Source organism: Heptranchias perlo, chromosome 3, assembly GCF_035084215.1.
Source record: "Heptranchias perlo isolate sHepPer1 chromosome 3, sHepPer1.hap1, whole genome shotgun sequence".
In the NCBI taxonomy this organism is placed as follows: domain Eukaryota; kingdom Metazoa; phylum Chordata; class Chondrichthyes; order Hexanchiformes; family Hexanchidae; genus Heptranchias; species Heptranchias perlo.
Window position 1 is genome coordinate 99,841,433 of NC_090327.1, and position 24,295 is coordinate 99,865,727.

Consider the following 24,295-nt stretch of genomic DNA (forward strand, 5'->3'; position numbering starts at 1 on the left):
TTCATTACATTAAAAGATCCAAAGTAACAAGACAGCAACATGGTAAATCATGCAATCTTGGCTGTTTCTTCAGACTCATCCCAGAATCTAATATTTAAACCTCAACAGCCACACAAGAAACTCCATTGAGACTCCACCTATACCATATGATTCAGATCGTGGTACAAGTGTGGTTTCTTTAAGCAAATGCAATTTAATTTTAATCCTGAAATGCGTCATTTCAGACAGGTTAGCTAAAGCATCACACATGGACTAGCTTCCCTTCTTATTGCCAGAAATACAGTTTACATTTTACAAACTAAAATTCCATTCTGATCCCTTTGAAGTGGAAAAGCCATCTAAAAACTCTGTTCCTTCAAAAGCTTATTCTCCACTTGAACCAGAATTCCAATTCTGCTTCTAACTCATTTCATAACAAGTTATACAGTACCTTTCACGTAACAAAATGTCCCAAGGCACTTTCCAAGGGAAGCAGTGGATATAGTGAAGGAAAATAAGGATACAGTTGTGATGATGGGTCTATCGATATCTGAAACATCAACATTTGAGTTACTTCGAAACTACAGCACTGAAACAGGCCATTCGGCCCAACTGATCTATGCTGACATTTATGCTCCACATGAGCCTCCTCCCTCCCTACTTCATCTAACCCTATCAGGATACCCTTCTATTCCTTTCTCCCTCATGTGCTTATCCAGCTTCCCCTTAAATGCTTCTATACTATTTGCCTCAACTACTCCTTATGGTAGTACGTTCCACGTTCTTACCACTTCTTGGGTAAAGAAGTTTCTTCCTAATTCCCTATTGGATTTATTAGTGACTATTTTATATCTAGTTTTGATCTCCCCCACAAATGGAAACATCTTCTCTACGTCTACCCTGTCATAATCTTAAAGACCTCTATCAGGTCACCCCTCAGCCTTCTCTTTTCTAGAGAAAAGAGCCCCAGGCTATTCAGCCTTTCCTGATAAGGATATCCTCTCACAGTTATGGTATTATCCTTGTGAATCTTTTTTTGCAACTTCACCAATGCCTCTGCATCCTTCCTCTAACATGAAGAGCAGAACTGTGCACAATACTCTAAGTGTGGTCTAACCAATGTTCTGTCCAAGTTCAACATAACTTCTTTTCTTTTCAATTCTATCTTTATAGCAATGAACTTTGATGCTTGATTTGCCTTTTTTTACGGCTTTATTAACCTGCGTCACTTTCAGTGATTTGTGCATCTGCACCCCAGATCCCTTTGCTTCTCTATCCCATTTAGACTCTTATTATCCCAGTAGTATGTGGCCTCCTTATTCTTCCTACCAAAATGCACCACCTCACGCTGATCTATATTAAAATTCATTTGCCAATTACACACTCATTCTGCAAGTTTATTCATGTCTTTATGTATTTTGTCACAGTCCTCTTCAGTATTAATCATACCCCCCAATTTGGTGTCATCCACAAATTTTGAAATTGTACTTCCGATTCCCAAATCTAAATCGTTAACGTAAATTGTGAACGACAATGGTCCCAGCACCGATCCCTGTGGTACACACTTCCCACCTTTTGCCAGACCGAGAAGCTACCCTTAAACCCCTACTCTCTGTTTTCTACAGAGTAACCAATTGCTATCCATTTTGCTATCTTTCCCGACTCCACATGTTCTGACCTGAGCCATGAGTCTATAATGTGGTACCTTATCGAAGGCCTTTTGAATATCCAAATATATTACATCTACTGTATTACTCGTGCCTACTCTGTTACTTCTTCAAAGGATTTGGCTTTCCCTTCTGAAATCCATGCGGTCTATTCTTTATTATATTTTCAGTTTCTAGATGTCTTTCTATTACATCTTTGAGTAAAGATTCCATTATCTTTCCTACCACCAATGTTAAGCTAACTGGTCCACTGTTCCCTGGATTTGTTCTATCTCCTTTTTAAATAGAGAAATAACATTAGCTGTCCGCCAGTCCTCCAGCAAGTCATTATATATGTAATAGTGCCTCTGCTATCTATTCCCTAACTTTTTAATATTTGTGGATGCAACCTTAGTTTGATTAGTTTATCAATTATCTCCCCCCTTGTTATTTAAATGTTTTAATATCTTTTCCGGCCTCCTCTTCGAATGTCCTGCCCACCTTGTTAGTCTCCCTGGTAAATACGGAGGCAAAATAACTAATCAATATTTCTGCCATTTTGCTGTCGTTACCTGTGGGTTCATCTTGTGCATCCCTTAGTTGCCCTATCCCTATTCTGATTTTTCTTTTATTATTCATGTGTCTGTAGAATACTTTACTATTCCATTTTATATTCCTTGATTATTTAATCCCATCGTCCCTCTTTTCTTGGCTTTTTTTTTACTTCTTTCCTAACCTCTTCGTATTCCCTTTTGTCATCCTCTCCTTTATTGTCTATGTACTTAAGGGTATGCCTTTTTCTTCAGTTTCAATTTTACCCTTATCTCTTTATTCATGTATGGTGTTTCATTATTGATTAGCTTGTTGCTTTTTAAGAGGAATACATTTCTCCTGAACTCTACTGATCACCGTTTCAAATATTACCACCCACTACTGCTCTATTTCTTTGCCTGTCAAAATTTACTTACAGTTTACCTGCCCTAGTTCCACTCCTAGCCTCTCAAAATTAGCTTTTTTTTTTAGAATCTATTACTTTGATCTTTGTCAATCGTTAATTTAAACCTTATCATGTTATGATCGCTATTGCCTAGATGTTTCCCTACGCTTACTTCTCATTTTTTTTTTCTGGTTCATTTCCATTACTAGATCCAGCAGTGATTCCTCTCTTGTTGGGCTTTGAATCTTTGGAATTCTCTAGCCCAGAGGGCTGTGAATGCTGAGTCGTTGAGTATATTCAAGACGGAAATCGATAGATTTTTGGACACCAAAGGAATCAAGGGATACGGAGATAGGGCGGGAAAGTGGAGTTGAGACAGATGATCAGCCATGATCTTACTGAAAGGTGCAGCAGGCTTGAGGGGCTGTATGGCTTACTCTTGCTCCTATTTCTTATGTTCTGATCGTTCATGTTACCCTTATTCCTTAACTTGATCTGACCTTTACTCCTCATTTTTTATTTCTTTTTCCTTCAGACTTACGTTCTCTTCCCCAGATCCTCTGCCCACCTTACTTGTTGAAGTCCTCTTGACAGCCTTATTTATCCTTTCCACTCGGACACTGGTCCCATTGCGGTTCAGGTGGAGCCCATCCCAAAGGTACAGCTCCTTCCTGTCCCAGTAACTTGTTTGTTCTGTCCATAGATGCTGACTGACCTGCTCAACGTTTCCAACGTTGTCTGTTTTTGTGAGTGATTGGAAGCAGAATTCTGCAGGAGTTGGGATTTGTGTAGGAATCCAACAAGATTAGTTTTGTCCGCAGGTACAGTCACAGGATGCAATTGGTGACTTTGACGAGGTGTTGCCAATGCTGTGAATGGGACCAAAAAACAGATGGGATGTACTTGCGAACAGGGAGCAGTGGAAAAGGTGGGCATCGAGCTGGTGGTAATGACACATACAACACTTTGAGAGGATGGGGAAATGAGAGTTGCCGCAGTGGTCAGAGAGGACAGAGGAATTGTGGATAGGCTATTTAAGAAGGGAGGGGTGATTATATTGGACTTGGGGATCAGGAAAAAATTGTAAATGATGCCCAAGGAATGGTCAGAGGTTGACCATGTCGACCAGCATTAGGTCAAAAAATGGTATTTAACAGGTCAGATGGGGATGAAAGGGGCAGAAACTGGCAATTCAGAGGAAATAAATATTGGCCCAGAATTTGCTCCAAAAATATCGGACAGCCGAATTGCACTCATCGTTATTTAAGGGTAAATGGAAGAGCAACTGCCGACGAGCACACATGCGCAGTCAAACACGAAAATCTGGAAGTTGCTCTATGAGATGCCCTGCTCCTCCAAAAGATGCGTGGTCAGGACAGCTCGCCAGCTGGCTCTCCATTCAAACAAATGGAAGAGCGTGAAGTTGCTTCATGGACGTCGTAAGTACCCACTACACTAGAGAGAAAAACTTTGGGCTTGTTTGAACCGACGTGAGGAGCCTGTTTTGCCGCCATTTAAATTTTGTGCATAATTAATGAAGCCAGGATTCAGCTGGAGGGAGCTTTTCAGCTGTTAAGAATGAACTCTGTTTAAAAAAAACTCTCAGCCAAATGACCTGAAAGAGTCCTGGAAGGATTTAAAGAGGCCTGTGTGGGGAAAATAAAAACCTGGCTGAATTGGTGGGCGTATCTTCTCTCTCAGACTTTTTCTTCTGTATTAACAGACGCTGCTCAGATGCCCAATAGAGGACGCTACACTTTTATCAGCTCCCAATTCCAGGAAGTTGCCGCATGAAAGCCAGTGGACAGTTTGTGGGTGAGTTTAAAATCTAACGAGCGGCAGGCGCTGTTTGTTCGCCGCTCAGAGCAAATTCCAGATCATAATGATGGCAGCAGGGGATCGGGGGTGAAAGCGGAGCAGAAAATGGACAAGTAAATTTTGGTGACTAAGTAATCCAGGAACTTCTTGAATCAGATTATTACATAGAATTTACAGCACATAAACAGGCCATTCAGCCCAACTGGTCTGTGCTGGTGTTTAGGCTCCTTGACACACTACGGCAATCAACCAAGTTCCAATAGACCATGGTTATCCACAATACATCACCAGACACACAAACTAATCCCCACTCCCTCTCCCCCAATGTGTCCCAATTTCTTTAAGAATATTAGACAATATATGACCTCAGTGCTATTGCCCTCCATAGGGCTAGATCCCAATGGTCACAGGGTTATTCCCCACTTCATCTCTCATACTCTGAACAGCTTCATCAAAATGTATTCCTTACTGTCTTAAAATGTGTAACACACTCCACTTCCACTGCTTCTCAGGATAGGTTACTCCACAATTTATCCCTCTCTGCACAAAGAAATTATCTCAACTGTGTATTCACCTTTTCCCATCATATTGATCATTCTAGGTTCCACTTCAACTGTTCCTTTAAAGATCTTAAATATCACAATAACATCACCTCTAAGTCACCTTTTTTTTTTACAATGTAAACATTCATAATATGTATGGCCTACTCCTGCTCCTATTTGTTAGGAGCTTAATCTTTTCTCGTAGATCTGTGGCTAATCTCACATGTTGTATAAGATTAAGCTGTCTTTCCTTGTAATCCTTCTAAATCGAGGACATCTGCCAGCCAACCCAGTGCTACACCACCCAGGACTGTATATAAAACTCAAAAGTAGGTTCAAAACAGTACTTTGCACAAGCTATCGCTTCCTGGGATTTGTGCTCCATGCCTTGGGCTATACAAATCACGATTTCTATAAAATGTCAATCTTTCTTGCACTGCATGAAAAGATTTTTGCTACTCTTACAATGCAATTTAATACACATTTGGCATTCATGCCACACTGTCTTGTTACATTAGTACCAAAACATCCAGTACGACAATGTCAATTTTCTCCCCACTTTGAACAAACTGTTTTGCATACAACTGTTCCACAATTTAAAAACTTGCTCCAGAAAAACACACATCACAAGTACTCAATCTCCAGGTGACCCCCGCCCCACACCACGCCCACAGCAGATAATCCACCATGCTTTTCCAGGAAAGCAAGAAAGCTAATCACAACCAAAAGACTGCCAAATTAGCTGGAAACAGTTTTAAATGATTTACTGTACATACAAAAAAAAAACAGGTCACAAAGGCCCATCACTGTACTGTTCCACAATAAAAATCAGAATCCGGGAAGTGGGGTTGATCAATCCAGATTCACGGAAATGTTAGCATCACTAAAAGTAACTTCATTCAATGCCCAGTAGAAGTTCAATATTGAAGCTGCTATCCTACATGCTATCCAAAACGATCAGTAAGCACGAGGTTGTCACCCCACAGGCTCAGAGAGTTCAGGATAGCAAGCGGGTGGCCATCCGAAAGGGCAGGAAGAGGCAAGCAGTGCAGGAATCTTCTGGGGTGTGCCACTCTCAAACCGGTATTCAGCACTGAATACCAGTGAGGGAGACGACACTGCGAAGGAGTGCAGTCCTGAGCATGGCACCAAGGGGCAAGGGACTGCACAGGGGAGCACAGTGAAGTGTAGAAATGCAGTAGTCATTGGGAATTAGATAGTCAGGGGGACAGACAAGCATTTGTGACCACCGACGTGAGTCCCGCATGGTGTGTTGTCTCCCTGGTGCCAGGGTAAAGGACGTCACTGAGAGGGTGAAGTACATTCTGCAGGGCAGGGGAAGAGGAACAGCCAGAAGTCATGGTCCATGTGGGTACCAACAACATGGGAAAGAAAAGGGATGAAGTCCTGCGGTCAGAGTTTCAGGAGCGAGTTGAGGAAGTTTAAAAGCAGGACCTCAAAAGGTAGTAATCTCTGGATTACTCCCAGTGCCACTCGCTAGTGAGTACGGAAATAGGAAGATAAGGCAGGTTAATGCATGGCGAGAGACATGGTGGAAGAGGGAGGGCTTCAGATTCTTGGGGCATCGGGACCAGTTCTGGGGCAGGAGGGACCTGTTCAAGACGGATGGGTTGCACCTCAACAGAGCTGGGACCAATGGCCTTGTGGGGAAGTTCACTAATTCTGTGGAGGAGGATTTAAACCAACGTGGCAGGGGGATGGGCACCAGGATGTCGCATTAGAAAGGAGAAACAAGGTGCACAAAAGATTGGGAGAGACAGATAGCACTAGAGCAAGAAACAGTACAGTATTAATAGAATATGAGAAGGTCGAAGATAGGCTTAGAGCACGTGTATGTAAACGCACAAAGCGTGGTAAACAAGGTTGGTGAGCTGCAGGCGCAAATAGCCACATGGGAATATGATGTTGTAGCGATCACGGAGACCTGGCTCAAAAAGGGCAGGATTCAGTACTAAATATTCCTGGATACAAGATGTTCAGAAAAGATAGGGAAGGAAAAAAAGTTGGGGGGTGGGGGAGTGGTAGTATAGATTAAGGAGAATATTGCAGTGCTGGAGAGAGAGGATGTCCTTGAGGGTCAAGGACAAAATCTATTTGGCTAGAGTTAAGAAACAATAGAAGCGCTATTAGACTACTGGGTGTATTCTATAGGCCATCAACTAGTGGAAAGGAGATAGAGGAGTACCTTTGCAGGGAAATTACAGAAAGGTGTGAGAACTGGGATAGTAATAGTGTAAAGGGCAAAGAGGGAGAGGAATTTCTGAAGTATGTTCAGGAGAACTTTCTTGATTAGTATGTTTCCGGCCCAACGAGGGAGGAGGCATTGCTGGATCTCGCTCAGGGAATGAAGTGGGTCAAGTGGAGCAAGTGTCAGTGCAGGAACATTTTGGAAACAGTGATCATAGTATCATAAAGTATAGATTAGTTATGGAAAAGGACAAGGAGCAACCTAGAGTAAAAATACTTAACTGGAGAAGGGCCAATTTCAGTGGGGTGAGAATGGATCTGGCCTGAGTAAACTGGAATCAAAGATTGGCAGGCAAAGCTGTTATCGAACAATGGGCAACCTTTGAAGAGGAGATGGTTTGGGTACAGTCGAGGTACATTCCCACGAGGAGGAAAAGATAAGGCAACCAGAGCTCCCTGGATGACGAAAGAGATGAAGCAGAAAAGAGGGACGTATGACAGATGTCAGGTTGAGAATACAAGTGAGAACAAGGCTGAATATAGAAAGTACAGAGAAGTGAAAAAGGAATTACGAGGGAGAATGAAAATAGACTGGCAGCTAACATAAAAGGGAATCCAAAAGTCTTGTATAGGCATATAAATCGTAAAAGGGTAGTAAGAAGAGGGATGGGGTTGATTAGGGACCAAAAAGGAGATCTACGCACGGAGGCAGAGGGCATAGCTGAGGTACTAAATGAGTACTTTGCATCTGTCTTTACCAAGGAAGATGATGCTGCTGCCAAAGTCACAGTAAAAGAGGGGGTAGTTGAGATAGTGGATAGGCTAAAAATTGATAAACAGGGGGTACTAGAGAGGCTGGCTGTACTTCAAGTAGAAAAGTCATCCAGTCCAGATAGGATGCATCCTAGGTTGCTGAGGGAAGTACAGGTGGAAATTGCAGAGGTGCTCGCCCTAATCATCCAATCCTCCTTAGATATGGGGGTGGTACCAGAGGACTGGAGAATTGCAAAAGGGTGTAAGGATAAACTCAGCAACTACGGGCCAGTCAGTTTAACCTTGGTGATGGGGAAGCTTTTAGAAACGATAATCCGAGACAAAATTAATAGTCAGTTGGACAAGTTGGATTAATAAAGGAACGCCAGCATGGAATTGTTAATAGCAAATTATGTTTAACTAACTTGATTGAGTTTTTTTTTGATGAGGTAACAGAGGGTTGATGAGGGCAATTCAGTTGATGTTGTGTGTATGGATTTTCAAAGGGCTTTTGATAAAGTGCCACATAATAGGCTTGTCAGCAAAGTTGAAGCCCATGAAATAAAATGGGCCAGTGGCAGCATGGATACGAAATTGGTTAAGTGACGGGAAACAGAGTGGTGGTGAACGGTTGTTTTTCGGACCGGAGGAAGGTATGCAGTGGTGTTCCCCAGGGGTCGGTACTAGCACAGCTGCTTTTTTTGATATATATTAATGACTTGGACTGGGGGGTACAGGTCACAATTTCAAAAGCTGCAGATGACACAAAATTTGGAAGGGTAGTTAACAGTGAGGAGGATAGCAATTGATTTCAGGAGGACATAAGACAGGCTGGTGGAATGGGCGGGCACATGGCAGATGAAATTTAATGCAGAGAAGTGCGAAGTGATACATTTTGGCAGGAAGAATGAGGAGAGGCAATATAAACTAAATGGCACAATTCTAAAGGGGGGTGCAGGAACAGAGAGACCTGGGGTTATATGTGCACAAATCTTTGGAAGTGGCAGGATAGGTTGAGAAAGCAGTTCTTACAAAAGCAAGGAAGTTATGTTGAACCTTTATAAAACACAGCTGGAGTATTGTGTCCAATTCTAGGCACCGCACTTTCGGAAGGATGTGAGGGCTTAGAAAGGATGCTCAAAAAATTTACTAGAATGGTTCCAGCGATGAGGGACTTCGATTACATGGATAGATTGGAGAAACTGGAGTTGTTCTCCTTACAGCAGAGAAGGTTAAGAGGAGATTTGATGGTCATGTTCAAAATCATGAAGGGTTTAGATAAAGTAAATAAAGAGAAGCTGCTCCCATTGGTGAAAAGGTCGAGAACCAGAGGACACAGATTTAAGTTGGCTGGCAAAAAAACCAAAGGCAACACGAGGAGAAACTTTTTACGTAGCAAGCAGTTATGATCTGGAATGTGCTGACTGAAAGGGTGGTAGAAGCAGATTCAATCATTGTTTTCAAAAAAGAATTGGATAATAGTTGAAGGAAAAAAAATTGCAGGGTTATGGGGAAAGAGCGGGGTGAATGAGACTAATTGGATTGTTCTTACAAAGAGCTGACCGGGCTTGGTGGGCCAAATGGCCTCTTCTGTGCTGTAACCATTCTATGACTCGAGGATAACTTCAAAGTAAGTTATTTGTTTACGTCTATGACACCCAATCCTATCTCTTCCCATGACCACTGACTGAAGGGCTACTGCTGTATTTTCCAACTGCCCATTCAACATTAATTCCTAGATGAGTCTTCACCTATAGCATCAGTTGTGTGTCGAAACTTAACACTATACCAATGTACTAACACACTCAGACCAGTATCACAAAGGGAAAAGTTTTACTTTAATTGACTTGTATACAAGGGAAGCTGTATTCTGAACAATGGTCAGAACAACCTCTTCACTGAACAAAGGAAACAGTTTACATTTAATACAGTTTAATTAGCAATGCCCACCAGTCATAGAATATGGGCGTACATGTACATTCTTTATTGGTTCAGGTAGTTGGTCAATCAAGTAGTGAGCCTGCCCCCTCTGGACGTCCAAAGCTCATTCCTATATTGGCACGTAGGCCTTGTAGGCCCGAGAACACTATCCTCCCTACATTCTAAAGCTGGTTATCAGTAGGGCTGAAGTCAGTCTCAAGGCCACATGGCCTCTCAAGAAACTGTATTCTCATTATATTTTATAGTCAGCAATACCTTTATCCGCTCGGGGTAGGGGGCGGGGGGGGGGGGGGGGGGGCAGACAGTACCAAGCACCTGCACAGCCAACTTAATTATCAACATACCAAGGCTTAAACATAATTACACAATTGTGTTTTTGTGTGTGTGTGCGCTGTAGCTACCCCATTATGGGAGCCAAGGAGTTAACACTGGTCAAATATCCATCATGCATTTCTTCTTTACTATGGTCAAGTAACTGTTCATGCATTTCTACATTAACATGGTCAAGTAACTCTTTATGCATTTCTACATGTTTTAGCCTTGGTTCAATGGTAGCACTCGCGTCGCTGAGTCAGAAAGTTTTAGGTTCAAGTCCCACTTCAGAGACTTGAGCACAAAATCTAGTCTGGCACTTCAGTGCAGTACTGAGTTGTGCTGTACCGTCGGAGATGCCGACTTTCGGATGAGACGTTAACAGATGCCCCTTCTGCCCTCTCGGGTGGACGTAAAAGATCCCATGGTACCATTTGAAGAACAGCAGGGGAGTTCTCCCAGTGTCCTACCAATATTTATCCTTCAACCAACTTCAACAGAATAGATTATCTGGTCATTATCACATTGCTGTTTGTGGGACCTTGTTGTGCGCAAATTGGCTGCCGCGTTTCCAACATTACAACAGTGACTACATTTCAAAAGTACTTTATTGGTTGTAAAGCGCTTTGGGAAGTCCTGAGGTAGTGAAACGTGCTATATATGCAAATTCTTTCTTTCTTTCTCCCCAAATTCCCTCCTGCTTTTAGCTTGGTGCCCGCAACCTCCTCTGTCAAACTCCTGGGATATTTTATACCGTGAAAATGCTATGAAAGTGCAACTTCTACCTGTTGTTAACTTCATACATTTCAATATCAGTAAAACGGAGAAAATTGTGTTTTGTTCTCGACAGCACCATGCCTCTGCCACCCATTCCATCTCGGCTGCTCACACAAACTGAGCCTGGTTGTGTGCACCCTTGGTTTTTGTTTGACCTTTGTGTGAGCTATCTACCCCATATTTATTCAGTCCGTTGGCATAACTACCTTCTTCCACTTGCAGAACATTGCCCACTTACACCAATACCTCACCACCTCCACTGCTGAAACCATACCCCACACTTCAATCACCCAAAGGATGAATTTCTCAAATGAACTCCGAGTCAGTTTCCATCTACACCCCTCACAAAGTGAGGGAAGGGGCCCTGGAAATAGCGGATGCATTGGTGATCATCTTCCAAAATTCTATAAACTCTGGAACAGTTCCTACAGATTGGAGGGTGGCAAATGTAACCACACTATTTAAAAAAGGAGGAAGAGGAAAAACAGGGAATTACAGACCAGTTAGCCTAACTTCAGTTGTGGGGAAAATGCTAGAGTCTATTATAAAAGATGTGATAACAGAACACTTGGAAGGCATTAACAGGATTGGACAAAGTCAGCATGGTTTTGTGAAAGGGAAATCTTGCTTAACAAATCTACTGGAGTTTTTTTTGAGGATGTAACTAGTAGAATAGATAGGGGAGAACCAGTGGATGTGGTGTATTTGGATTTTCAGAAGGCTTTTGATAAGATCCCACACGAGAGGTTAGTGTGCAAAATTAAAGCACATGGGATTGGGGGGAATATACTGGCATGGATTGAGAATTGGTTGACAGACAGGAAACAGAGAGTAGGAATAAACGGGTCTTTTTCCGGGTGGCAGGCAGTGACTAGTGGGGTACAGCAGGGATCAGTGCTTGGGCCCCAGCTATTCACAATATATATCAATGATTTGGATGAGGGAACCAAATGTAACATTTCCAAGTTCGCAGACAACACAAAGCTGGGGTGGAATGTGAGCTGTGAGGAGGATGCAAAGAGGCTCCAATGTGATTTAGACAAGTTGGGTGAGTGGGCAAGAACATGGCAGATGCAGTATAACGTGGATAAATGTGAGGTTATCCACTTTGGTTGTAAAAACAGAAAGACAGATTATCTGAATGGTGATAGATTGGGAAAAGGGGAGGTGCAACGAGACCTGGGTGTCCTTGTACACCAGTCGCTGAAAGCGAGCACTCAGGTGCAGCAAGCAGTTAGGGAGGCAAATGGTATGTTGGCCTTCATTGCAAGAGGATTTGAGTATAGGAGCCGGGATGTCTTACTGCAATTATACAGGGACTGGGTGAGACCACATCTGGAGTATTGTGTGCAGTTTTGGTCTCCTTATCTGAGGAAAGATGTCCTTGCCATGGAGTGCAACAAAGGTTTACCAGACTGATTCCTGGGATGGCAGGACTGACGTATGAGGAGAGATTGGGTCGACTAGGCCTATATTCATGTGAGTTTAGAAGACGGAGAGGTGATCTCATCGAAACATATAAAATTCTAACAGGACTAGACAGACCAGATGCAGGGAGGATGTTCCCGATGGTTGGGGAGTCCAGAACCAGGGGTCACAGTCTCAGGATATGCCATTTTAGAACTGAGATGAGGAGAAATTTCTTCACTCAGAGGGTGATGAACCTGTGAAATTCTCTACTACAGAAGGCAGTGGAGACCAAGTCATTAGATGTATTCAAGGAGATAAATATATTTCTTAACGCTAAAGGGATCAAGGGATATGGGGAAAAAGTAGGAACAGGGTACTTTTTTTTAAAATTCGTTCATGGGATGTGGGCGTCGCTGGCAAGGCCAGCATTTATTGCCCATCCCTAATTGCCCTCGAGAAGGTGGTGGTGAGCCGCCTTCTTGAACCGCTGCAGTCCGTGTTGTGAAGGTTCTCCCACAGTGCTGTTAGGAAGGGAGTTCGAGGATTTTGACCCAGCGACCATGAAGGAACGGCGATATATTTCCAAGTCGGGACGGTGTGTGACTTGGAAGGGAACGTGCAGGTGGTGTTGAGTGGTATTGAGTTAGATGATCAGCCGTGGCAATTTTAAATGACGGAGCAGGCCCAAAGGGCCGAATGGCCTACTCTTGCTCCTATTTTCTATGTAAATTCAGCTAACCCAGAATGCCATAATCCAGGACCTCTCCTGAAGAAAGTCCAGCACATCTATTACTTCCCATCCTCATCCAGTTCTGCTTTCTTCCTGTGTCGCAGCAAATAGATTTCAAGATCCTAATTTCCAAAAAAATTCAGTCTACCCAGATAATATTGCCCAACCTACCCCTGCCCCTCCAAAGAAAAATCTTCCAGCTATTCTGCCCATACCCTGTGTAAATCTTTTCCAATGCCAAATTACTTTGCAACCTTTCTCTCTGCTTTCAAGAGCCTCCTAGAATCCTATCAGTTCAACTTTGCCTTCAATCTCCCCTAACATCTTTCATCTGGTTGATGGGAGACCTTTACCATAAGACAGATACAGATCCCCTGATGACATGGTGGAGATTGAGAACATGGCCATGTCACAAGTCATCGACAGTTCTGCATTCTACTGCTCTATAGCACAACATACTGGAGCACAAGATGTACCACATAGCCAAATTATTTCAAGTTGCAAAAAGGACAGCAAATTAGTGTCCAGATCTTCACATCAACAGTATTACAAACTGAAGGCTCACAAATTATTTATGCAGTTTCACTTTAAATATGAAAATGTTATACAACTTGTGCAAAACTGGCCAAGTAGACAGAATATGAACTGTTCAACTATAAAGATTTTCAGATTATAACAAGAGAATCACTTCAAATCACAAAAAACTTGTGCACCAATCTGTTACAATGACACATTCTCGATCGTGGGCAAGAACCTGGTCATCAGGTGCGAGGTGCTCTCGGTGTTGCTGTACGTGGCGCAGGTCTGGCCCATACCTCGCTCCTGCGCCGCGACAGTCACCCGAGCCATCTTCCACTTTGTCTGGAGATCAAAAATGGACCGTGTCCGCAGGGTCACGATGTACAAATCTCCAGAGAAAGGGGGGAAAGGCGTGCCCAACGTGGCCCTCATCCTGATGGCCACCTTTGTGTGCGGCTGCATCAAGCTGTGCATAGACCCTCAGTACGCAAACACAAAGTGTCACTACGTGCTGAGGTTCTACCTGTCCCCGGTGTTGAGAAGGATGGGCCTGGCCACGCTGCCACGGAACGCTCCGTCCAGTTGGACCGTTCCGCCCCACCTGTCCTTCGTGGAAAGGTTTGTGCAGGAAAACACCTTTGACCACAAGGCGATCAGCAAGTGGTCCGCACGTAACGTCCTCGAGACCCTGCGGGAAAAGGAGATGGTGGATCCTGTCGGTTGGTTCCCCGAGCAGACTGTCAATGTCATTTGGCAGAACGCCTCATCGCCAGAGCTTTCAAACAAGCACCAAGACCTAGCTTGGCTGGTGGTGAGAAGGGCCCTTCCCGTCAGATCCTTCATGCACTCCCGGACTCTCAGCGCCACCGCGCGCTGTCCCAGAGGAGGCTGCGGTGGAGACGAGACCGTCACCCATCTCCTTATGGAATGTGCCTTTGCAAAGAAGGTCTGGAGAGAGATGCAGTGGTATCTGTCCAGGTTCGTCCCGAGCAGTTCCGTAACACAGGTTTCTGTGCTCTACGGGCTGTTCCCGGGGACGCACACTGAGACGGACATCGGCTGCTGCTGGAAGACCATCAACTCGGTGAAAGACGCCCTTTGGTCTGCCCGAAACTTGCTGGTCTTCCAGCACAAGGAGCTGTCCTCGACCGAGTGTTGCAGACTGGCACATTCCAAGGTCCAGGACTACGTGCTGAGGGACGCACTGAGGATGGGTGCGGCCGCCGCAAAGGCCCTGTGGGGAAAGGCAACCGTTTAGAGCCTTCCCGCCATTGCAAACCGAGGGGCTGCAATCAGGGAAAAACCCCCTCGGGCAGAATGTAAAATTCAAATTGCTGTAATGTACCTGTAATGAATCTGAAATGAATCTGTAAGCAATAATCTGTGTTGAGTATGATGCAATGAGACACCCTAGAGTGTCATGAACTGTAATTATGTCCAATGTGTTCATTGAACTGTACTTGACGTAACCTGCAAATTGTATAATCTGTATTGTGTACATTTGGAAAGTGATATGACAACTGTATTGTATGTACTGCTGCAAATTTTATGAATAAAGTATATTTTTTGGAAAAAAAAATTTGTTACACTTGAAATAGTCAGCAAACAGCACCAATTTGTACTTAACTTGCCTATTAAATATTGAGATATTAGGTAGAGTACATATAAAGCAATATGAAGGACCAGTGTTGAAAGAAAACATTCTACATTTCCGCTTCTATGGTGGATATTAAAATTGACCATTTCAAAAATCAATTTGGCGATAGTCAAATACAAACTGTTGCTTGCTGTTAACCACCACCTCGAAACATGGAGTACCAAGAAAAGCAAAATCTGAGTGACTCAAGATGCTGAGCTGGATTCTGCAACTACAGTTTAGCTGCTCACTTTGTTCTAAATTTGGACCCTAAGATATCATTTTTCATCGACACGCCCAGACGTCACTGTTACGAAATGAGTTACCCTGCAAAAACTTCCACTACACTGTCAACAGTCTCTACTTTGATCTGCAACGGCCGTTCACTGAACCTGCCAATAAAGTGTTTCATCTATACACACCAGAATAAAAAAAGAAACTCGGACTCACTCTAAGTTACACATTTTAGAATTTTCTAACTATGGAAACAAAATCAGCCCTATTGTAGCTAAAAAGCAACCAAGTAGTGTAGTTTCGAACATTAACGCCACGACAGGTATAGACACTGGCAGACTCCACGACTCCAGACACGGTCTAACACTTTGCAGATCACAAGATACTACATACAGCAAATACCCGGCAGGGAAACAAACATTTGTAGATTCCACTATACCAAAGCCGGCGCAACGTTTTACATGTTACTGAATCCTGCAGCAAAGCAGGGATATCGACACCAAGAGAGTCCACTACCCCAGATACCGTGCAATTCGCAACTCATTGGGTACTGCATCAAGTACATCAATGAATCAATAAATCTTGCACATTTCAACTGAGGCACTTGACCGGTTCACCCTCCCAAACTGATGTGGGTGATGCCTCGGGTCCTTGGAGCATTTCAGAGCCTCGCCCGTGCATCCTTCCGACTGGCTTCCGGAAATCTCAGCCTCCTATTCTCACACATGTTTTCGAAATGCATCCTTGCGGACAACTATTTCGATAATCATGGCAACTCCCAGACAAGGTCCCACCTACTGCCATTGGTTACGCCTGTCCCATAACAGCCTAGTTCCTTGGCAGCATCCTGTTGCAAAGCTCCTGGAGGATATGAGGTCTTGCAGCACCACATGAAGCTTAATATTGGGGGGGGGGGGGGGGGGGTGGTGGTGAGCGGATGACTGGTAAAACTCGGCGGGTGCAGGGGGTCACTTAAGCGGCCTTGCTGGGCTCCACTTCCCCCTTACCTTGAAGTTGCTGGAGTTCACCCATCCCGTTAGCTCATCCACGATGCCGTCCAGTGCCCGTTTCTGGTCATGATCCACGTCCGTGGACCTCCTTGGGTCGCTCAGGTAAGCGATCAGCTCCTGGCCGACCTGTAGCCGCCGATTGACATCCCTCTGCGCCACCTGCTCCGAGAAGTACTCCAGGCTGTACTCGGACTCCATGTCTGCCGGGGCAGGGAGAGTCTCACAAAGTTACCCTGGACAGCCTCCTCCCCACCACCTGCCTCAACTTCCAGCGACACTTTCCACCTCGTGCAGCCTAAAAAGGAATGAGAGGATCCGCGGGTCCCCGCTGCCTTTATCCGCCAGCCCTGTTGCAGTTCTCCGTCAAGTAGCCAGCCCTTCGCCCTGGTCCAGGCCTTTTACTCCTCACTACTTCCAGACTCCTCCTCACTCCTCCCGTGAACAACTCGAGCCGCAGCAGCGCCTCCTCACACGAGGCTCATCCAATCCCCTTTTGTTTTTAATTTTCTCCCTTCAACTTAGTAATTCGCCCGTAAAACGAATTATAAATAAACCAGAGTGAGTACGCGCCGCTCCGGCGAGTGACGAGCCCCGACGTCCCCGACAGCAGCGAGTCCGCCCACCCGCCCTGTTAACTCGCCGCACGCAGCGTCGGGGTGTGTGTGCGCGCGCGCCGAGTGGCGGGGGAGGAGGGAGGGGCTTTGACGCAACAACCGCCTCCCGCCGTGCTCGCGCTCGCGCTCGCGGCGTCTCTCGGTTTGAAAATAAACAAATAAACTGAGCAGAGGAGGTCCTGTGCGGTGCAGAGCTGTCTGACACACTGCCTCCGAAACAGCGTGGCAGCACAACAGCAGCAAAGAGAAAACTCCTACCGTTCGCAGTTATTTAATTTACTCGTGATTCACGACATCAAACTGGAATCAGCATCAGAAAGTAAGAGAGAAAAAAAAACACACACACACTCTCGGCATCGTCTGAACACGACAGAGTGCGAGGGACCAATCCGGCGCCTGGCGCACGATCTGCTTCTGTGGCCATGGAAACCGTACACAGGGAATGAGTCTAGATATCACCCGCACTCCGGCCAGAGCGAAGGTCGCGCTGGTTATTGCCTTGTGTCCGCTCTCATCCAGTGGCATTTACGTGGCCAGCTTCTGAATAACAGAACTGTCAATTGCTGGTTTGTGTTTTTAAAAAAATGACATGTTTAATCCAAAGTCAGAGATGCTGGCGCCTAATGAGTGATTCTTAAGTCGTTATGTGGATAGAGTGTTAACTGCATGAATTCAACCCGCTCAGGTCAGCTCCAGAATCTGGCAGTTGTTTCCTGGTTCAATCATTTCCCTACAGATGTACCATGGGAATAAACTAGATTTGATTTTTTTAAAATGAAAACAAACCCATTAAACATGTTTCACTTGTGTGCTTATCATTAGCGTAAAAAATGGAAGTTCGGGGAAGAAAATTGTATAGTGTTGGAGACCATATTTGCTAATTAAGAGTATACACCCGGAACATTGTCTTTTTTCAGCAACTAACAGACGTAATGTGTATCATCCCTGTGCTTGCTGACCTACATTGACTCCCGGTCCAGCAACGCCTCGATTTTAAAATTCTAGAGAAAAGAGCCCCAATCTATTCAGCCTTTCCTGATAAGTTCTGGTATCATCCTTGTTAATCTTTTTTGCATCTTCTCTAGTGCCTCTATATCCTTTTTATAATATGGAGACCAGAACTGTGCACAGTACCCCAAGTGTGGTCTAACCAAGGTTCTATACAAGTTTAACATAACTTCTCTGCTTTTCAATTCTATCCCACAATAAATGAACCCTCGTGCTCTGGAATTCCACCCCTAAGCCTCTCTGCACGCCATTTCTCTCTCTCCTGTAAGACATTCCTAAAACCTACATCTTCGAACAAGCTTTTAGTCACCTGCCCTAAGGTCTCTTTCTTTGGCTCGTTGTCGGTTTCTATCTGATTACGCTCCTGTGAAGCACCTTGGCACGTTTTATTATATTAAACGTGCTATATAAATGCAAGTTGTTGTTGAGTTTCCAACATTGTCTGTTTTTATTTCAGATTTTCAACACGTAGTCTTTGTTTCTTTTTATTTGCATATCAGATGAAATTCAAAAACAGGTATAAATTTCTTGTCAAAATGCAGTCATCTGATGCTAAAGTGTACTATCTTCAAAAGCCTGGTCCAGGAATTACCACTGATCCTTATGTCATCGATATAAACATATAAAGAGTAAAAGGATAGTCCAAGGAAGGTGGGACTGATTAGAAACCAAAAAGGAAATCTTCTTGTGGTGGCAGAGGCCATCGCTGAGGTACTAAATCAGTACTTTGCATCGGTCTTCACAAAAGAAAAGGATGCTGCCAATGTCACTGTAAAGGAGGAGAAATTGGATAGGATAAAAATAGATAAAGAGGAGGTACTTAAAAAGTTGGCAGCGCTTAAAGTAGAAATGTCACCAGGTGGGATACATCCTAGGTTGCTGAGGGAAGTAAGGGTGGAAATAGCGGAGGCTCTGGACATAATCTTTCAATCCTCCTTGGACATGGGAGTGGTGCCAGAGGACTGGAGGGTTGCAAATGTTACATTGCTGTTCAAAAAAGGGGAGAGGGATGAACCTGGTAACTACATGCCAGTCAGCTTGATATCGGTGGTGGGGAAACTTCTGGAGACCACAATCTGGGACAAAATTAATTGTCACTTGGAAGCACATGGGTGAATAAATGACAGCCAACATGGATTTGTTAAAGACAAATCATTACTGACAAATAATGGTTGATGAAGGTAGTCCAGTTGATGTTGTGTATATGGACTTTCAAATGGCATAGATAAAGTGCCACGTAATAGATTTGTTCGCAAAATCTCTTCAGCTGCATCTCAACATTTTATGTCAATCCAAGACCTCTCCATAGATTCCCAGTGGTGAAACTTCACATGCTACTTTACTTTCTTCAAACTTTTAAAAATCTATATTTACAGACTTTAAAACCCATCAGTTGTCTATTTCCATAAGTAGGAAGCATGTGTGCACTGTTGATCTTTCACCTATTATTCTCTCTCTCTTTCCCCCGCCCCTGCCTTCCAGTTTCAATCAGACCTAGAAAGGTGCTTTCCAATGCCACCTCTGATGAAGTATGTCCATCTGAAATGCTGCCCTTTTTTTCATGGTGCTCATGGACCAGCTATGTACTGCTCGCGTTTTCCATTCCTACTTCAGATTTCCAGCATTTACACTTTATCTTATACGTTTGTATTTTTGGCAAAAGGTCACTCAGCCCATCTGAGTTCATCCGTTTAGAATGACCCTAAAGTCCCCTATTACATCATCCAGTTGGTTCTTAAATGTTCCCAGGATGAAAACTTTCACCTTCACTATTGATTCCAGAAGTTCATTCCATATGTTCATCACTTCTTTGTGTGAAGAAAAATGCCCTGATATCAATCCTAAATTTGCCCATTACTAGCTTGAACCTGTGAGCCTTTGCCCTATTCTCGCAATTTACTTTAAAGCAATTATCTGGATTTACCTTTTCTGTACCATTTACAATCTTACATACTTCTATGGTATCATCTTTCAAAGCCCAGGTTTCTCCAGACTTTCCTCATTACTCAAATCTCTAAGACTGGGGATCAACCTCATAGCTCTTTGCACTGCCTCCAATGCTTGAATGTCTTCCTTGTGTCTCAGTGACCTGAAGTGGACACAGTCATCAAGGTGCGGCCTGACCAGACATTTTAAAATTTGATGATGACTTCCTCTGACTTGTATTCTATTGTTTGGCTATATAGTTTAACATTCTATTGACTTTCTTGATTGCTGCTCTGCATTGGTTGGATATGTTAAGCATCAAGTTTACTGAGAATCCTAGGTCTTTTTCAACTTTATCCTTTTCTATTTCAACACCATTCATGAAGTACATGTGATGCCCTTTGTTCCTTCCAATGTATAATACTTTACATTTGTTTGTATTGAATTTCATCTGCCTTTGTTCTTTCCACCTTTCAACTTTGTCCAACACATTCTGGAATTTCTGAGTGCCTCCTCCACTGCCCCTCCTAGTTTGCTATAATCTGAAAATTTGACTAATTTGCATTGGGTTTCAAAGTCCAAGTCATTGATGTAAATTAGAAACAGTAGTGGTCATACAGCCCCTCAAGCCTGTTCTGCCATTCAATCAGATTGTGGCTGATCTGTACCTCAACTGCATTTACCCGCCTTTGATCCGCAACCCTTGATACCCTTAACCAACAAACCTATCGTTATAGAAACATAGGACAAGGTCCTGACATTGGTGTACCTCATTCAGAACTCCCCCCCCACCCCCACCACCACATCCTGACAAAACAAGCCTAGAACAAGTACCCATTGTATTCTACCATTTGACCAAGTTGTTACCCATACACACCTTCGTGTGGAACTTTGTCAAATACCTTCTTGAATTCCAGTAGAACATGTAATAGGGTTTACCACAGACCAGTTGGGATGCCACTTTCTCAAAAAAGTCAAGACTGGATCTTCCTTTCTGAATCCATTTTGACTGCTGTTAACTCAGTTATTATTGTACAGATCTGAGTTTGGTATCTCAGGAAATTCTGTCACTACCTGTCTCATCCACTGAAAGTTTGCATCCTTTGTTGACCTTCACATGCTACCCTTGTCATTAACAGGTAGAAGTACCGTAATAAAATTGTATTTTTACCATGATTATGCTATATACCATGAAGTTTTACCTTGAAACAAGGTACACGTACTTAATGAAGTTTAACAGAATTCTATCAATATTACTATTGGGTAATATGCTTTATCCTGGGAAACAATGCTGCATGCTGGAAATGAAACTTTCTCAGCCAGATTGTGGTTTCCTGAATGTCCCGGTTTCTCTCCCATCTTCCCTCATGTCATCCCAAGCTCATCTGTCTATGTGGCCCACTTCCTTTTTCCCTTGATCCTATTCCCACTAAACTGCTGACCACCCAACTTCCCTTCCAGGCTCCAATACTAGCTGACATTGTAAAAAGTTCCTTCTCCTGAGGTTCTGTCTTGCTTCCTTTCAAAATCTACCTTAATCACTCTCCTCATCAAAAAAAAAAATCCTTGACCTCTTTGGCCTTGCAAAAACCAACCCATCTCCAATCTCCCTTTCTTCTCCAAAGTTCTTGTTGCCTCCCAAACCAATCCCCATCTTTCCCGTAACTTCAATTTTGAATTTCCCCAATCAGATTTTTGCCTCTGCCACAGCACTGAAACAGCCTTGACTAGAGTCACAAATTACATCCTCTGTGACTGTGACTCTGATGCATTATTACTCATTGCCTCCTTCATTCTCAGCAGCCTTTGTCACAATCACCCCACACCATCCCCCTCCAATGCTTCTTCTCCGTCATCTAGCCCGGTGGGACTGCCCTTACTTGGTTCCACTCTTAACAATCCGATCATAGCCACAGCATCTCCAGCAGTGGTTTCTCTTCCTGGCTTCATTAACTGTTACCTCTGGTGTCCCCCAAAGACCTATCCTTGACCCCAAACTCTTCCTCATCTTCATACTGCCCTTTGGTGACATCATCCGCAGACATAGGATCAGCTTCCACATGTAGGCTGATAACAGTGTTGGGAGTGGGACTAGCTGGATTGCTCTTGCGTAGAGCCAGCACAGACTCGATAGGCCAAATGGCCTCCTTCCGTGCTGTAACTTTTCCATGATTCTTTGATTCTACTTGTACTTCTGCACCGCCTGTCTCAACCACTCCATTACCTCTGTGTCTGCAGGCTGCTTGTCCAACATCAAGTATGATGAAGCTACAATTTCCTCTGGCTAACCATTGATAAGACCAAAGCCATCATCTTCGGCCTTCACCACAAACTCCTTATCTTTACTATCGATTCCATCTCCCTTCTCAGCCACTGTCTCAGGCTGAACCAGATTATTTGCAATTTGGGTATCCTATTTGACCCTGAGCTGACTTTCTGATCCCATATCCTCTTCCACCTCTTTAATATCCCCTGCCTCAGCCCATATGCTGCCGAAACCCTCATCCATTCCTTTGTCACCTCTGGACTCGGCTATTCCAATGCTCTATTGGCCAGCCTCCCATCCTCCACCCTCCGTAAACTTCAGCTCATCCAAAACTTTGCTGCCCGTATCCTATCCGCACTAAGTCCCTTTCACTCATCACCCTGTCCTTGCTGACCTACATTGGTCCCCTAGCACCTCAAATTTAAAATCTCATCCTCGTGTTTTCATCCCTTCATGGCCTTGCCTCTCCCTATCTCTGTAACCTCTTCCAGGCCTATAAACACCCCTCCTGAAATCGCTGGCCTTTTGTGCATCCACCTCCTTTTGCCCCATCATTGGCAGCCATGATTTCAGCTGCTTAGGCCCCACACTCTGTAATTCCCTCCCTAAAACCTCCACCTCCCTCTCCTCTTTTAAGACCTTTTTTAAAACCAACCATTTTGACCAAGTTTTTGGATACCCCTCCTAATAACTCCTTTTTCTGCTTGGCATCCATTTTTGTCCTTGCACACCTGAGAAGTGCCTTGGGAGGTTTTTTCTACATTAAAGGCGCTATCATAAATGCAAGTTGTTATTGTTGTTTATTCCACAATTTTTCAAATTCATATGTTAACATTTCAAAAGCCTGTTATTGTTACAATAGTAAGTGAAATCACAATCTCCTCTGAATGGATGAAATGTAAACAACATATAAATTATTCTCCAACTTTCAGCAAAGCTATAATTAGAGCTACTTGGGGGAACAAAAGCTACTGGAACTACAGCTTAGACCCACTGTCTGCAGCTGCCAATTGTTGCAGAAACTACTGAGTTTATTCCAAACTGCTGACACACAGGCAAAAGCAACTTTTGAACTGAAGTAACCTGAGTTCAGTCGCTGGCCTGAGCTGGCTGGAACCGGTTTGAATTAGCTAAGTTTTGTGAAAGACAAAGGAGATGTGATAAGACACAAGTCCTTATTTAGAAAAGGAGTAATGAGGTAATGCTACCTAAGTCCTTGAGACAGAGCCAATGAGGAGAAGACACAGACTAGGCGAGCAAGCCTAAACCAACGGGAGAGAGAGACAGCACAGCCTGAAGAGATAAGATTTAGAATAAGAATGAAGAATCTCGGGCGTGGAGCCAGAGCGAAGACTCCGGAGACCAACCATCGCGGAAGTGGAAGGACCTACATCAGGGATGTAGAGACGACGGCGAAAGAGAGAACGGAACGCCTGGCCAGCGTCAGCTCTCCTTTTCGGGTATTAGCCTTTATATTCTGTGACCACTCAGGGAGTGTCAGAGAAACCTAGTGGGTGTGCGTTTAGATCCTAGTTTGGGTATAAAACTGTATAATCTGGTGCAAACTGCATGTCTATATGATCTAACGACGTGAATAAAGCAAATTGAGAGTTAAGAGAGAATTGACTCTTCTCTTTGTACTAAGCCAATAACCATAACCGGTGACCTCTGGTCAACACAATGCAGATCCTAGGAAAGCACAAAGGGGAGGAAGTTATGCTTCAGTAGTACACAGCCTTGGTCAGACTCCATCTGGAGTACTGCGTTTAGTTTTGGGCACCGCACCGGAGGAAGGACATACTGATCTTGGAGTGGGTGCAGCGCAGATTCACCAGAATAATGCCAGGGCTTAGAGGATTAATTACTGAGGACAGGTTGGCTTGTATTCCCTTGAGCTTAGAAGGTTGAGGGGTGATCTAATTGAGATGTTTAAAATGATAAAGGGATTTGATTAGGTAGATACAGAGAAGCTATTTCCTCTGGTTAGGGAATCCAGAACAAGGGGGCAAAATCTTAAAATTGGAGCTAG

At 43.9% G+C, this 24,295-nt stretch overlaps 1 protein-coding gene across 7 annotated transcripts in view; it reads right to left on the reverse strand.

Annotated features, from left to right (window-relative positions):
* The window catches only part of clasp2 (cytoplasmic linker associated protein 2), a 451,600-nt gene extending 434,505 nt beyond the window's left edge, over positions 1 to 17,095 (reverse strand). For all 7 annotated transcript variants that reach the window (XM_067981116.1, XM_067981105.1, XM_067981128.1 and 4 more), the window contains exon 1: positions 16,450 to 17,095. In XM_067981116.1, coding sequence (XP_067837217.1) covers positions 16,450 to 16,650 — 201 coding nt within the window. In that variant the 5' untranslated portion in view covers positions 16,651 to 17,095. The remainder of the gene's footprint in view (positions 1 to 16,449) is intronic.
* Between the last annotated feature and the right edge of the window lie 7,200 nt (positions 17,096 to 24,295).